This window comes from Pseudophryne corroboree, chromosome 7 (assembly GCF_028390025.1).
Source record: "Pseudophryne corroboree isolate aPseCor3 chromosome 7, aPseCor3.hap2, whole genome shotgun sequence".
Classification (NCBI taxonomy): domain Eukaryota; kingdom Metazoa; phylum Chordata; class Amphibia; order Anura; family Myobatrachidae; genus Pseudophryne; species Pseudophryne corroboree.
Genome location: NC_086450.1, coordinates 243,173,475 through 243,189,660, shown reverse-complemented (window position 1 = coordinate 243,189,660; position 16,186 = coordinate 243,173,475). Strand labels below are relative to the sequence as shown.

Genomic DNA, 16,186 nt, shown 5'->3' with positions numbered 1-16,186 from the left:
TGGACTCTAACACCACAGTGGATTATTCAGAGAAAAGGGGTAAACAGGTACAAGTTATACTCTACAGGCTAACAAGGAAATCTAAACAGAATAACAAAGAATAATGGCTACAGAGAATATACATACGTGGGGAATCATTCGCAAGCGCAACCTGGATCCAGTTCTCAGCTATCAGGGAGAAAGCCTTTAGAGTCTTGTGTGACCAAGCCTGCTGCAAGCTCTATTTATTCACTTCATCCAAAACAATACAATGGTCACTGTAATCTCATTGTTAATTGGACACAGGGATATGTCTCTACATTACAGCAAAGGTCATAGGTGGATTTGAATAGGTAGGCGATGTCCTTCCCCAACTGCTCTGGTGGGAGGTATCCTCTGGATTCCAGCCTCATGTGTAATTTACAGCAAATACAGTTAATGTTCATAATCTACTTCTGTACATAACTATACGCAGGAGCGAGCGATCCTTTCCTAACTAACACCGGAATGTTACCCTTAAAATACCCTACAGCTGGATACTAGACACCACCTTTCATCCTTTATCTGACCCTTCCTATCATGCAAAGAGGAATCTCTGTCCAGGAACTGTTTAAACTAATCATACTCGCTGACATGGTCTAGGGGAATAATATCTACAAAATGCACTATTTGGGTTAAATATGCTACGTTCGAGTCGCACGCTACACGCTCACAAACTCCGCCGTAAATACACATATCATGCGGACTAGAGCGTCTATTACGCAACTTGCGGGTATGTGTACGCATGGGGGACCAGGTGCACGAGCAGCGTGCATGTGCATGAGGGGTTAGTACAAAGGATATGTATCATGATATTTTTCGACTTTGACAATGTGGCTCCAAATAATGACTCAAAGTAACAGAAGAGATTATTGGCTGCTTGACCAGAGAGAAGCTCCCAACAATAAAGTACTTAAACTATAAGTTGATATGTATACAAAGTAATAATTAATAAATAATTATTTTGAGGAAGACTTCAAACATCAGGGTAATTCAAATGGCCATAAATGATGTGGCACCAGATAGTAGCGTTTCGCCCATCCGCCGGGCTTGGTCACTTCGCTGGGCTTGGTGACCAAGCCCGGCGGACGGGCGAAACACGTCTTCCGATCACATGCTGTCCGAAAACACAGACATCTCCCACTGCCTGCTTGTGCCTCGTCTCACGCCAGCCCAGTGGCTTCACAGTATCCCCGGTCCTTAGCGCACTATAGCAGCGCGGCATCCGACCATCGTTTTTGGACTCCAACACGGGTAATATCTGTTTCCAGGATTACCCGTTCGTTATGCTCTGATCCGCTACATATAGCTCTAAACGCTGCTTGATATACGTAACCTATACCTGGCCTATTACGGCCCTAGTCTCTTATTTCTAAACAGACTTATTTATTGTTGGTGGTTTATTTATTTTTACAGCATCGTTAGATCCTGAATACTATATTTATTCCAGCTATTGGATTGTTCTATTATAACTGCAGCCTTTTAGCATAAAGACGTTGTAACTGTTGTTACTTATTTCAACAATACCTGTACATTGATTCTAGCCTCAGTGTTGCCTTTTCCATGTTTATTCAGAAATAGCTACTTTCTAGCCATTTATTATTGACTCTAGCCTCAGTGTTGCCTATTTCATGTTTGTTCAGAAATAACTACTTTCTAGCCATTTATTTGGAGCTACACTAATTATATGATATTCATATCTGATAAATTGTATGTTATATACATCAACCTACATTTCAAGAACTATATATTTTTGAGAGTCTCTCTCTGGTTAAGTAGCCATTATTCTTCTTGGCCACTATCTGGTACCACATCATTTATTGCCATTTGAATTACCCTGATGTTTGAAGTCTCCCTCAAAATAATTATTAATTAATTATTACTTTGTATACATATCAACTTATAGTTTAAGTACTTTATTGTTGGGAGATTCTTTCTGGTCAAGCAGCCAATAATCTCTTCTGTTACTTTGTGTCATTACTTGGAGCCACATTATTTATGGCTATTTGAATTACCCTTATATCTGAAATCTTCCTCAAAAAAATAATTAATTGGTTATTACATTGGGAGTTTTTCTCTGGGTAAAGTGATTTTTCACACTTTCTCTTATCTTTTTCCCACTATCACTAATTTTTCCGGACTCTCACCATTGATTCAGGGTTAATTACCCCTGTCTAACATTGGCAGCAGATCCCCTATTTTTCTTCTTTTGATCTAATACTATTCTCATTACCTGTAATAACACTCATGAACTCTCATCAGTGATTCCAGAGCTAAATAACATTGGATACTATTTCTACTATCATACCACACTGGAAACGCCCGAATCCATCCGATCTTGGAAGCTAAGCAGTGTTGGGCCGAGTAAGTACTCGAGTGGGATACTCTTGAGGAATACTCGGTTTAGTAGAAGATTTCGGACGGTCATGCTCAGTGTCTAACACTGACAGCAGATTCATCTTTTATATTCAGTCTTCATTCTATCTCTCTTTCAACACTAGTGGCAGGGTAATTACAGTTGTCAACATTTAATCTACGATCACAATCATTACTGAGGCGCTAAGTATCTATAAATTTGCATCAATCTAAGAGCACTGATTTCAGGCAGTCAGTTGAGACAAATCTGTGTATTTATTGTATATATGAATTCTTGACCTAACCCAGACAGCTTGGAACCACTATTGAATTTTAACATCAGCATTATCTGTTCCGTTATTTCTTCTTTTTCTTCTTTATTTGTATATTCAACTACTATTTGTTTTATTCATGTTATTAATAAAAATAAAAATTTTAACAATTATCTTTTATCTGATACTTTAAGAACATATAAGAGTGCACCCACAAAAGAGTCTTCTTTTCTCCTTTTTTGTCACATCAGCAAATTTGTTAGCTAATGGGCAAAACCATGTGCACTGCAGGGGGGGCAGATATAAAGTGCAGAAAGATTTAGGGCAGTATCCAATGCTTGTCGGATCCTTTCCGACGGTAAGGATCCGACAATGCAGTATTCAGTGGGCGGCCAAATCAGACAGGATTTGGCAGGTCCAAACAATGCCAATCTGACTCTTTTTTTTTTTTAAAAGTCGGATTGGCACTGTCGGAAACAGGGCTAAAACTTGTCAGATTTGGCCGCGCTTCCAACAAAACATGTGGATCAGCGACTATTCCGCCGCTCCACGTGTTTTCCGACAAGTCGGAATTGCTGACTTGTCAGAAAAATGGCAGGGGGATTGAATAGGTCGGAATAGTTTCGGACCTAAAAAAGTCGGAAACTGCAGTTTTCCGACAAGACGGCAGTTCCGACTTCAGTCGAATACCCCTCTTAGATTTGGGTGGGGTGTATTCTAACTGAAATCTAAATTGCAGTGTAAAAATAAAGCAGCCAGTATGTACAGCTTTCTCTGCACATGTTATATCTGCCCCCCCCCCCTGCAACTTTCTCTGCACATGTTATATCTGCCCCCCCCCCCCCCCCCCTGCAGTGCACATGGGCCCTCACTCCGAGTTGTTCGCTCGGTAATTTTCTTCGCATCGCAGCGATTTTCCGCTAATTGCGCATGCGCAATGTTCGCACTGCGCCAAGTAAATTTGCTATGAAGATTGGTATTTTACTCACGGCATTACAAGGTTTTTTCTTCGTTCTGGTGATCGGAGTGTGATTGATAGTGATGAGCACCGGAAATTTTTCGGGTTTTGTGTTTTGGTTTTGGGTTCGGTTCCGCGGCCGTGTTTTGGCTTCGAACGCGTTTTGGCAAAACCTCACCAAATTTTTTTTGTCGGATTCGGGTGTGTTTTGGATTCGGGTGTTTTTTTCAAAAAACCCTAAAAAACAGCTTAAATCATAGAAATTGGGGGTCATTTTTATCCCAAAGTATTATTAACCTCAATAACCATAATTTCCACTCATTTTCAGTCTATTCTGAACACCTCACACCTCACAATATTATTTTTAGTCCTAAAATTTGCACAGAGGTCGCTGGATGACTAAGCTCAGCGACCCAAGTGGCCGACACAAACACCTGGCCCATCTAGGAGTGGCACTGCAGTGTCACGCAGGATGGCCCTTCCAAAAAACACCCCCCAAACAGCACATGACGCAAAGAAGAAAAAAAAGAGGCGCAATGAGGTAGCTGTGTGAGTAAGCTAAGCGACCCTAGTGGCCGACACAAACACCTGGCCCATCTAGGAGTGGCACTGCAGTGTCACGCAGGATGGCCCTTCCAAAAACTACTCCCCAAACAGCACATGACGCAAAGAAAAATAAAAGAAAAAAGAGGTGCAAGATGGAATTGTCCTTGGGCCCTCCCACCCACCCTTATGTTGTATAAACAGGACATGCACACTTTAACCAACCCATCATTTCAGTGACAGGGTCTGCCACACGACTGTGACTGAAATGACGGGTTGGTTTGGACCCCCACCAAAAAAGAAGCAATTAATCTCTCCTTGCACAAACTGGCTCTACAGAGGCAAGATGTCCACCTCATCATCATCCTCCGATATATCACCGTGTACATCCCCCTCCTCACAGATTATCAATTCGTCCCCACTGGAATCCACCATCTCAGGTCCCTGTGTACTTTGTGGAGGCAATTGCTGCTGGTGAATGTCTCCACGGAGGAATTGATTATAATTCATTTTAATGAACATCATCTTCTCCACATTTTCTGGATGTAACCTCGTACGCCGATTGCTGACAAGGTGAGCGGCGGCACTAAACACTCTTTCGGAGTACATACTTGTGGGAGGGCAACTTAGGTAGAATAAAGCCAGTTTGTGCAAGGGCCTCCAAATTGCCTCTTTTTCCTGCCAGTATAAGTACGGACTGTCTGACGTGCCTACTTGGATGCGGTCACTCATATAATCCTCCACCATTCTTTCAATGGGGAGAGAATCATATGCAGTGACAGTAGACGACATGTCCGTAATCGTTGTCAGGTCCTTCAGTCCGGACCAGATGTCAGCATCAGCAGACGCTCCAGACTGCCCTGCATCACCGCCAGCGGGTGGGCTCGGAATTCTGAGCCTTTTCCTCGCACCCCCAGTTGCGGGAGAATGTGAAGGAGGAGATGTTGACAGGTCGCGTTCCGCTTGACTTGACAATTTTCTCACCAGCAGTTCTTTGACCCCCAGCAGACTTGTGTCTGCCGGAAAGAGAGATCCAAGGTAGGTTTTAAATCTAGGATCGAGCACGGTGGCCAAAATGTAGTGCTCTGATTTCAACAGATTGACCACCCGTGAATCCTTGTTAAGCGAATTAAGGGCTCCATCCACAAGTCCCACATGCCTAGCGGAATCGCTCTGTGTTAGCTCCTCCTTCAATGTCTCCAGCTTCTTCTGCAAAAGCCTGATGAGGGGAATGACCTGACTCAGGCTGGCAGTGTCTGAACTGACTTCACGTGTGGCAAGTTCAAAAGGTTGCAGAACCTTGCACAACGTTGAAATCATTCTCCACTGCGCTTGAGACAGGTGCATTCCACCTCCTATATCGTGCTCAGTTGTATAGGCTTGATTGGCCTTTTGCTGCTCCTCCAACCTCTGAAGCATATAGAGGGTTGAATTCCACCTCGTTACCACTTCTTGCTTCAGATGATGGCAGGGCAGGTTCAGGCGTTTTTGGTGGTGCTCCAGTCTTCTGTACGTGGTGCTTGTACGCCGAAAGTGTGCCGCAATTCTTCTGGCCACCGACAGCATCTCTTGCACGCCCCTCTCGTTTTTTAAATAATTCTGCACCACCAAATTCAAGGTATGTGCAAAACATGGGACGTGCTGGAATTTGCCCAGATTTAATGCACACACAATATTGCTGGCGTTGTCCGATGCCACAAATCCACAGGAGAGTCCAATTGGGGTAAGCCATTCCGCGATGATCTTCCTCAGTTGCCGTAAGAGGTTTTCAGCTGTGTGCGTATTCTGGAAAGCGGTGATACAAAGCGTAGCCTGCCTAGGAAAGAGTTGGCGTTTGCGAGATGCTGCTACTGGTGCCGCCACTGCTGTTCTTGCGGCGGGAGTCAATACATCTACCCAGTGGGCTGTCACAGTCATATAGTCCTGAGTCTGCCCTGCTCCACTTGTCCACATGTCCGTGGTTAAGTGGACATTGGGTACAACTGCATTTTTTAGGACACTGGTGAGTCTTTTTCTGAGGTCTGTGTACATTTTCGGTATCGCCTGCCTAGAGAAATGGAACCTAGATGGTATTTGGTACCGGGGACACAGTACCTCCAACAAGTCTCTAGTTGGCTCTGCAGTAATGATGGATACCGGAACCACGTTTCTCACCGCCCAGGATGCCAAGGCCTCAGTTATCCGCTTTGCAGCAGGATGACTGCTGTGATTTTTCATCTTCCTCGCAAAGGACTGTTGGACAGTCAATTGCTTGGTGGAAGTAGTAAAAGTGGTCTTACGACTTCCCCTCTGGGATGACCATCGACTCCCAGCAGCAACAACAGCAGCGCCAGCAGCAGTAGGCGTTACACGCAAGGATGCATCGGAGGAATCCCAGGCAGGAAAGGACTCGTCAGAATTGCCAGTGACATGGCCTGCAGGACTATTAGCATTCCTGGGGAAGGAGGAAATTGACACTGAGGGAGTTGGTGGGGTGGTTTGCGTGAGCTTGGTTACAAGAGGAAGGGATTTACTGGTCAGTGGACTGCTTCCGCTGTCACCCAAAGTTTTTGAACTTGTCACTGACTTATGATGAATGCGCTGCAGGTGACGTATAAGGGAGGATGTTCCGAGGTGGTTAATGTCCTTACCCCAACTTATTACAGCTTGACAAAGGCAACACACGGCTTGACAAATGTTGTCCGCATTTCTGTTGAAATACTTCCACACTGAAGAGCTGATTTTTTTGGTATTTTCACCTGGCATGTCAACGGCCATATTCCTCCCACGGACAACAGGTGTCTCCCCGGGTGCCTGACTTAAACAAACCACCTCACCATCAGAATCCTCCTGGTCAATTTCCTCCCCAGCGCCAGCAACACCCATATCCTCCTCATCCTGGTGTACTTCAACACTGACATCTTCAATCTGACTATCAGGAACTGGACTGCGGGTGCTCCTTCCAGCACTTGCAGGGGGCGTGCAAATGGTGGAAGGCGCATGCTCTTCACGTCCAGTGTTGGGAAGGTCAGGCATCGCAACCGACACAATTGGACTCTCCTTGTGGATTTGTGATTTCGAAGAACGCACAGTTCTTTGCTGTGCTTTTGCCAGCTTAAGTCTTTTCATTTTTCTAGCGAGAGGCTGAGTGCTTCCATCCTCATGTGAAGCTGAACCACTAGCCATGAACATAGGCCAGGGCCTCAGCCGTTCCTTGCCACTCCGTGTGGTAAATGGCATATTGGCAAGTTTACGCTTCTCCTCCGACGATTTTATTTTAGAATTTTGAGTCCTTTTTTTACTGATATTTGGTGTTTTGGATTTTACATGCTCTGTACTATGACATTGGGCATTGGCCTTGGCAGACGACGTTGATGGCATTGCATCGTCTCGGCCATGACTAGTGGCAGCAGCTTCAGCACGAGGTGGAAGTGGATCTTGATCTTTCCCTATTTTTGGAACCTCAACATTTTTGTTCTCCATATTTTAATAGGCACAACTAAAAGGCACCTCAGGTAAACAATGGAGATGGATGGATACTAGTATACTTATGGATGACGAGCGACTGCCGACACAGAGGTAGCTACAGCCGTGGACTACCGTACTGCGTCTGCTAGTATAGACTGGATGATAATGATATAAAAAATATATATATATCACTACTGCAGGACAGGTATATATTGTATAATGACGGACCTGCTGGACACTGTCAGCACTGCAGACTCCTAAACTACTAGTATGAAGAAGATAGAAAAAAAAAAAACCACCACAGGTAGGTATACAATTATGGACGAGCGACTGCCAGTGCCGACACAGAGGTAGCTACAGCCGTGGACTACCATACTGCGTCTGCTAGTATAGACTGGATGATAATGATATAAAAAATATATATATATCACTACTGCAGGACAGGTATATATTGTATAATGACGGACCTGCTGGACACTGTCAGCACTGCAGACTCCTAAACTACTAGTATGAAGAAGATAGAAAAAAAAACCCACCACAGGTAGGTATACAATTATGGACGAGCGACTGCCGACACAGAGGTAGCTACAGCCGTGGACTACCGTACTGCGTCTGCTAGTATTGACTGGATGATAATGATATAAAAAATATATATATATCACTACTGCAGGACAGGTATATATTATATAATGACGGACCTGCTGGACACTGTCAGCACTGCAGACTCCTAAACTACTAGTATGAAGAAGATAGAAATATAATGAATGACGGACCTGCTGGACACTGTCAGCAGAATGCGTTTATAGAATAAAAAAAAAAAACACCACACGAGTGTTTAACTTTTTCAGGCAGACAATATACTGGTGGTCACTGCTGGTCAGTCACACTGGCACTCTGGCAGCAAAAGTGTGCACTGTTAAATATGTACCCATGCTATAACTGCTCCCCAGTCTCCCCCACAATTAAGCTGTGTGAGCAGTGAGCACTACTCAGCACAGTCAGATATACATAGATGATATTATCATGCAGCACACTGAGGCTGAGCACAGATATGGTATGTGACTGTGTATCGTTTTTTTTCAGGCAGAGAACGGATTATATTAAATAATAAATAAAACTGGTGGTCACTAGTATAACTATCAGCAAAACTCTGCACTCTCTGAGTACTCCTAATGCTCCAGTAAATCAAGTGTCTCACTCTCTATCTAAACGGAGAGGACGCCAGCCACGTCCTCTCCCTATCAATCTCAATGCACGTGTGAAAATGGCGGCGACGCGCGGCTCCTTATATAGAATCCGAGTCTCGCGATAGAATACGAGCCTCGCGAGAATCCGACAGCGGGATGATGACGTTCGGGCGCGCTCGGGTTAGCCGAGCAAGGCGGGAAGATCTGAGTCTGCCTCGGACCCGTGTAAAAAGCGTGAAGTTCGGGGGGGTTCGGTTTCCGAGAAACCGAACCCGCTCATCACTAGTGATTGACAGGAAGTGGGTGTTTCTGGGCAGAAACTGACCGTTTTATGGGAGTGTGTGAAAAAACGCTGCCGTTTCTGGGAAAAACGCAGGAGTGGCTGGAGAAACGGGGGAGTGTCTGGGCGAACGCTGGGTGTTTGTGACGTCAAACCAGGAACGACAAGCACTGAACTGATCGCACTGGAAGAGTAAGTCTCGAGCTACTCAGAAACTGCACAGAGAAATCTTTTTGCAATATTGCGAATCTTTCGTTCGCAATTCTGCTAAGCTAAGATTTACTCCCAGTAGGCGGCGGCTTAGCGTGTGCAATGCTGTCAAAAGCAGCTTGCGAGCGAACAACTCGGAAAGAGGGCCATGGTTTTTCCCAATTGCTAACAAATTTGCTGCCGTGTTCAGGTCTTAATTTGGCCCTTAATCCGACATACTAAATAATATAATAATGTAAAGGAGTGTCATTAATAATACGAAAGATATTATTTACCAAAATAAATACAAACTAAATTATTTTAAATTAAATAATAAGAAATACAACAATATGCTATTTTCCATTTTAAAGATCATTTGTCCGTTTAAAAAAATGGCGACAGGCTGCCTGACAGCGCAGCCAGGGATCAATCTTAATTTGATGTGTCTGCAATTTAAATGTGGACACATCGTGAGGTGGCGCTACACATGCTGGGCGGCCATGCCTTGTGCTGGGTGTCCCCCAGCATGTGAGGAGATGGATGCAGATCTGCATATACACAGCGTATGCAGCGATCTGCGTCCATCTCTGAATAAGGTCCTAAGAGCGACACCGCAGAAGCAGATCTGCATATGCACAGCGTGGCTTCAGCAAAACATTGGAGATTTGCGTAAACATCAGGTTTATGTAAATCTCTGAATGACCTTTACCTGTAGTTTTTCTGCATATTTTTTATCTTCATCTGTAAAATGTGCATAGTCCCAATCCATTATTGTGATCGACATTCATAAGTGCAATTTAGATGATGTATTTATTCTTCTGTACATTGAGCTCATGTGAACAACCACAATTGACATTGAATAGACATTTCTCCAGCCATATTAAACACAGCTGCTTCTCCCCATACTCTCGGAGTACAGAACTCGGGACGCAGAGTGTGCACAGAAACTTACTTCTGCTTGGGGATAAACATTTAAATTACTGTCAGTTTAAATATCTATCCATATTTGTGCCTCTAACAATGTACTGATAACTGCTGCATCTGTTACAGATTTGTACTGCAGTCATTAATACTGTATTTTGCTTGGCAGGAACGACTCCTGTTGTCTGTTTTGCCCCGCCATGTAGCCATGGAGATGAAGGCCGACATCAATGCCAAACAAGAAGATATGATGTTCCACAAAATTTATATACAGAAGCATGACAATGTGAGGTAGGAGAATGACCACTACCTGAGATGACAGATTGGCACCTAGGATTAAAATGAGATGATGGAGTTTTTGCTGGGAATGGGCATTGTGGGAGAGTTATCATAATCCAGTGGTTCCCAAACTTGTTTAAATCACAGCACCTTAGAGTATCAGATTTTTTTTCACGGTACCCCTAGGCCAAAAGTTTCTTATTGAGAAATTTAGAAATAAATATTAAATTAGGTAAATTGTGTTCATATGTCATCCTAAAGTTCAATTAAGTGGTGAGGGACAGTATTTGCTTCTGTTTGTCCACATATTTTATGTTTGGCAGCCACCTGAACTGGTTTTGCCTATTACATTAACCATAAATAATTTGAATTGGTCTTGGACCAACAATCCAAGGCACCCCTACAAGTCTCCCGCGGCACCCCAAGGTGCCACGGCACACAGTTTGAGAACCACTGTCATAAACTGACAGAGCTATTCTGGGTTCTGCAGTAGAGAATTTGGGGAACCCTCCTCCTGGAGTTGGTATCGGGGTAAGATGGTATATATGATAATGTTGCTGTTTTATATTGCCACCCACAGTATGTAGCTGTACCAAAATCACCCCAATGGTCTTATTATCCAATACATTCAAGTCAATGATTAGAAGGCAATGGCAGATGTCCTCCTATAATCCTCTTGTACTGTATCTACAAACAAGTAGATGTTTAAAAATGTCCCCTGCTTCACTGTGTCTGTTTAATTGGGGGTCATTCAGGTGTGGTTGTTCTTCCTACTCCTGTTGCAATGATACCGTATGCAATTGCGATTATATGCTAATATGGGTAGAATGCCCACTGCGATCACATCTTTTGCATACTGATTGCAGAAACATCAGTAACATCTTCGCATATACAGTTGCCATGCAGAGCCTGAGTGCCTATAAAGATGCGCAGACTGAGCTGCTCTTCTGGGACGCACAGGCTTCTCCAGTAGCAAGTGTGATCGCAGCTGCTAATATATGTATGCCCAGAAAACGCCATTCAAATAGCCACGACATGCCTGCATTCGCATGACCACTCCCCATTACGCTGACTTCCTGTCACTCACTTTGCGACTAAAATCTTACTGTGACTGCACTCGCTAATCACTTGCTGCGTGTGCACACTGCGGCTCAGACGCATGCGCAGTGCAAAAATATTGATCGATATGCAAACAACTGCTGATTTGCGTCCGAACCTGAATGGCCCGCATCATCACTCTTTGTATGTTTCTGAAGTTATAATAATTTTGATAACTTACGGTAGGACCTGATTCAGAGGTGGACACAGCTGAGAGATTTGAGGTACAAATGTTTATGTAATGGAGCACTAGTTAACCGTTGATGAGATCACATGTTCATAGGCAAAAGATTGGCAGCAGGTCTCTTTATGATTAACATCTCAGACACTGTTGTATTCATTACTTCTAATAAAATCACAGACTAAGTGGATATTTGGCCTAATTCAGACCTGGTCGCAGCAGCAAAATCTTTCTCTAATGGGAAAAAACCATGTGCACTGCAGGTGGGGCAGATATAACATGTGTAAAGAGTGTTAGATTTGGGTGGGTTATTTTGTTTCTGTCAAGAGTAAATACTGGCTGCTCTTTAAATTACAGTTACATTTTAAATTACAGTTTGAACACATCCCACCCAAATCTAACTCTCTCTGCACATGTTATATGTGCCCCGCCTGCAGTACAAATGGTTTTGCACATTAGAGAAAAAATTTGCTGCTGCGATAAGGTCTGGAGGAGGAGCTGCAGCTGCTGTTGCCAGGTAAGGTAAGGGGGAAGGAGGGGGACTTAGGCCCCTCCATCAGGCCTGGTGACGGGTAAATAGTACCTGCTCCCCTCTCGTCTCAGCACACCTCATTATAAGTCACAATATCTGTGTACCAGAGGTCAAGGCTTACAAACTGTGTAGTATAGGAGTTACCTGTTAAAGTTATGGCCTCACCATAAATTATTATAACTCCTTGTGAAAGGTTTAAGAGAAATATAAATTACACCTTAGTATAACTGTTCTCAATCTACTGAAGTAACGTCTGCAGGGGCTAGGAGGGGGGATTTCTGTGCACACGGTTCCTGTTCTGCAGGATCCCGCAGAACAGGTTCCGGCCAGGGATACACAGGATTTCAATGCCGCACTGTGTGAACACATACATTGAAATGTATGTGTTCTCATTTATATCCCACCGTCCTGTCATCTGCGGTTGGATCCAGTGGCGGCGGGACAGCTGCACATGTATGGGCACCTGCATGTGCAGTCTCCTTGCGGTCAAGCATGTCCCGCTGAACGGGACCCGCTTGGCCGCTATGTGTGGCCCCAGCCTAAGATGGTTAGTGAAATTTTATCCCTGCTGGATATTCCACGGTCAACTGTAAAGGGCCCTACACACTGGCCTGCATGATATGAACGATCTCGTTCATTAATGAACAAGATAACGTTCATATCGTGCAGTGTGGAGGCTCCAGCGATGAACGATGCGCGGCCCCGCGCTCGTTCATCGCTGGTCCCCCGTCGGCTGTACATGCAGGCCAATATGGACGATCTCGTCCATATTTGCCTGCACTTCAATGCAGCCGGGTGACGGGGGGAGTGAAGAAACTTCACTCCCCCCGTCACTGCCCTCCTGCCGCCGGGTCGGCCGTATCCACCGTCGGGCAGCTCGGCGGCGGATAGGCCAGTGTGTAGGGCCTATAAGTGATATTAATAGAAAGTGGAAGCGTTTGGGAACAACAACTTAGCCACAAAGTGAAAGACCATGTAAATTCACAGTGCATTATTATTTTTTATTATTATTATTACAATTTATTTATAAGGCGCCACAAGTGTTTTGCAGTGCCGTACATACAACACACATTAGAACAATACAAGGTATACAAAACTTAACATCACAGAAAAACTAAAACAGAGCACAGGTAACAATTAGCACCACAGTTCTCAGTATACAATACAGCTGAGTTGTAAGGAAGCAAAGGAGAAATCGGCATACTACTGCATGGTGCGTAAAAGTTGCCAATACTCAACTAATTCCATAGTTGAAGAGTTCCAAGCTTCCACTGGCATAAAAATTGTGCGGCAGCAGTTTAGTGGCACAGGCTTGGAAATAAGTTTAAAATATGTCCCTGACAATGGGGTATGTCCCCGAAACAACAAAGGAATAAAGGGCATATTTTAAACTTATTTCCAAGCCTGTTGAGTGCCGCCTCATTTTATCTACTATGTGGTACCACACAAAGTTCTTGGAGGGCACCCCAGCAAGTACATTTTCTGCAATTGGAGGAGTGCCTGACTACAAGATAGATATATATATATATATATATATATATATATAGAGAGAGAGAGAGAGAGAGCGGGAGAGAGAGAGAGAGAGAGAAGGTCAGAGATGTAAATGGGAGAGGAGTGGGTGAGGGCTTTGTAAGTGAGTGTGAGAAGTTTGAATTGTATTCTGAAAGGGAAAGGAAGCCAGTGAAGGGCTAGTAGGAGAGGGGAGGTGGACGTAGTGCATTTGGTGAGGAAGATGAGCCAGGCTGCAGCATTGAGGATAGATTGGAGTGGAGAGAGGTAATTGTCAGGGATGCCAGATAAGAGAAGTCCAGTCTGGAACTGACCAGTGAGTGGATAATGGTCTTAGTGGCATCCTGGGTGAGACATGGTCTAATCCTGGAAATATGATTGAGATGAAAGAGACAGGTTTGTGAGAGGTGCTGAATGTGTGGTTTGAAGGAGAGGGAGGAGTCAAGGATTACTCCAAGACAGCGCACTTGGGGGCTAGAGGAGATAGTAATGCCATCAATAGATAATGAGATTTTGGGAGGTGAGGTTGTGCGGAAGGGTGCAAAGATGATCAGCTCAGTCTTAGACATGTTAAGTTTAAGAATGCGCTGGGACATCCAAGAAGAGGATACACGAGTCAGGAGAACAGGAGAGCGGTCAGGGGAGGGAAGGTAGATTTGAGTGTTAGCATAGAGATGATATTGAAAGTTAAAAGAGCTAATGAGTTCACCTAAAGAGGACGTATAGAGAGGTAAAAGGAAAGGACCAAGAACAGAACCTTGGGGGACACCTACAGTTAGTGAAAGTGTGTGGGGGGGGGGGGGGGGTAGCATCATGAGAGGAGACAGAGAAGGAACGATCAGAGAGGTAGGAGGACTGCCAGGACAGGGCACTATCACGCAGACCAAGGGAGTGAAGGATTTGCATAAGGAGAGGGTGGTCCACAGTGTCAAAAGCAGCAGAGAGGTCAAGATGAATAAGCAGATAGTTGCCCTTAGATTTTGCTGCATGGGGGTCATTGCAGACTTTTGTGAGGGCAGTTTCAGTGGAGTGGAGAGAACGAAAACCAGATTGGAATGGGTCAAGCAGTGAGTTAGAGTAAAGAAAGGCAGTAAAGCGGTTGTAGACAATACACTCAAGGAGTTTAGAGGCAAAAGAGAGGAAAGAAATGGGTCGGTAGTTGGAGAAGGTGTTTGGATCAAGGGTAGGTTTTTTTAAGAATAGGGGAGACAAGAGCATGCTTGAAGACAAAGGGAACAGTGCCTGATGAGAGGGAGAGATTGAGAAGGTGGGCAAGTTGGGAACAGGAAGAAATAGAGAGATAGTGGAGGAGGCGGTAGGGGACTGGGTCAAGTGGGGAGGTGGGTGGGGGAGAATGGATGAGGGTCATGACGCCCTCACCAGATACATGGGAGAAAGATGACAGAGTTGGTGAGAGGGGAGGGGAGGAGTAGTAAGGGATGGGAGGTGGCTGGTTGCTGATGGTCTGGTGGGATGTGATGTCCTGACGTATTGAATCAATCTTGGATGTGAAATATATGGCAAAGTCAAGGGCAGACAGAGAATAGGAGAGAGGAGGTGGGGAAGCAGAAATATATCAGTTAAAAGAGAGCAGGTGGTGGTCAGAGAGGGGAAAAGGGAGTTGGAGAAATAATCGTTATTTTAGTGCAAAATATGTTTATTGAAAGACAGCGAAAAACAATAATATCAAAACAGCTATCATGCAAACAAATGTGATGAAAAGTATTATTCCAATGTAACTGTGGGCCTGAACAGCTTTTATAGATAAAAACAGGAGAGCATTCAAACAACATACTATAAAAGCCCAAATATGTGGTAACTGTAAGCTCAAATCAAAAAAGAGACAAAAGAAAAGGGAAGAAGAAGAGAAAAGAGATATGGAAAGAAAAGGAAAAGAGGAAGAGAATAATCGTTATTTTAGACTTGCCATTGATAACGCTATTTCTCCTAAATCCACAGTATCCACAGGATAACATTGGGATATAAGGTAGCGACAGCGGATTGGCACCATTGATCAAAGCTTACGGCCTCCCAGACTGCAATGGGCCAGTCCCCTATATCCCCGCCTCCTGGCTTAGGCAAATCAGATATTTTCCAAAGTTCAAGGCAGGAGCATTATAGAAAGCCGTAATCAGGCGAGAAGAACACACATGCTCATCCTTCCGTACAAGAAGGAAGAGTTTAGTAGGTGAAAGGATCCTCAAATCAGGTGCATCATGGTGGGTTCCCTGTGGAACCTGTGGACTTAGGAGAAATAGCGTTATCAACGGTAAGTCTACCATAACGATTATTTCTCCTGCAGGGTCTACAGATTATCCGCAGGATAACACTGGGATGTCCCAAAGCAAATTTAGTGGTGGAGACGCTTATGATTGGACAGGAGAATCCTTTGCCCGAATTCAGCGTCCTGAGCAGAA

General features: G+C 44.3%; 1 protein-coding gene and 1 pseudogene across 1 annotated transcript in view; both read left to right on the top strand.

The window, feature by feature from the left end:
- Positions 1 to 16,186, top strand: part of ADCY5 (adenylate cyclase 5) — a 984,560-nt gene that overhangs the window by 564,282 nt on the left and 404,092 nt on the right. Inside the window, exon 3 of the mRNA XM_063934061.1 lies at positions 10,340 to 10,461. Coding sequence (XP_063790131.1) covers positions 10,340 to 10,461 — 122 coding nt within the window. The remainder of the gene's footprint in view (positions 1 to 10,339; positions 10,462 to 16,186) is intronic.
- Positions 2,313 to 2,431, top strand: LOC134947099 (5S ribosomal RNA; annotated as a pseudogene).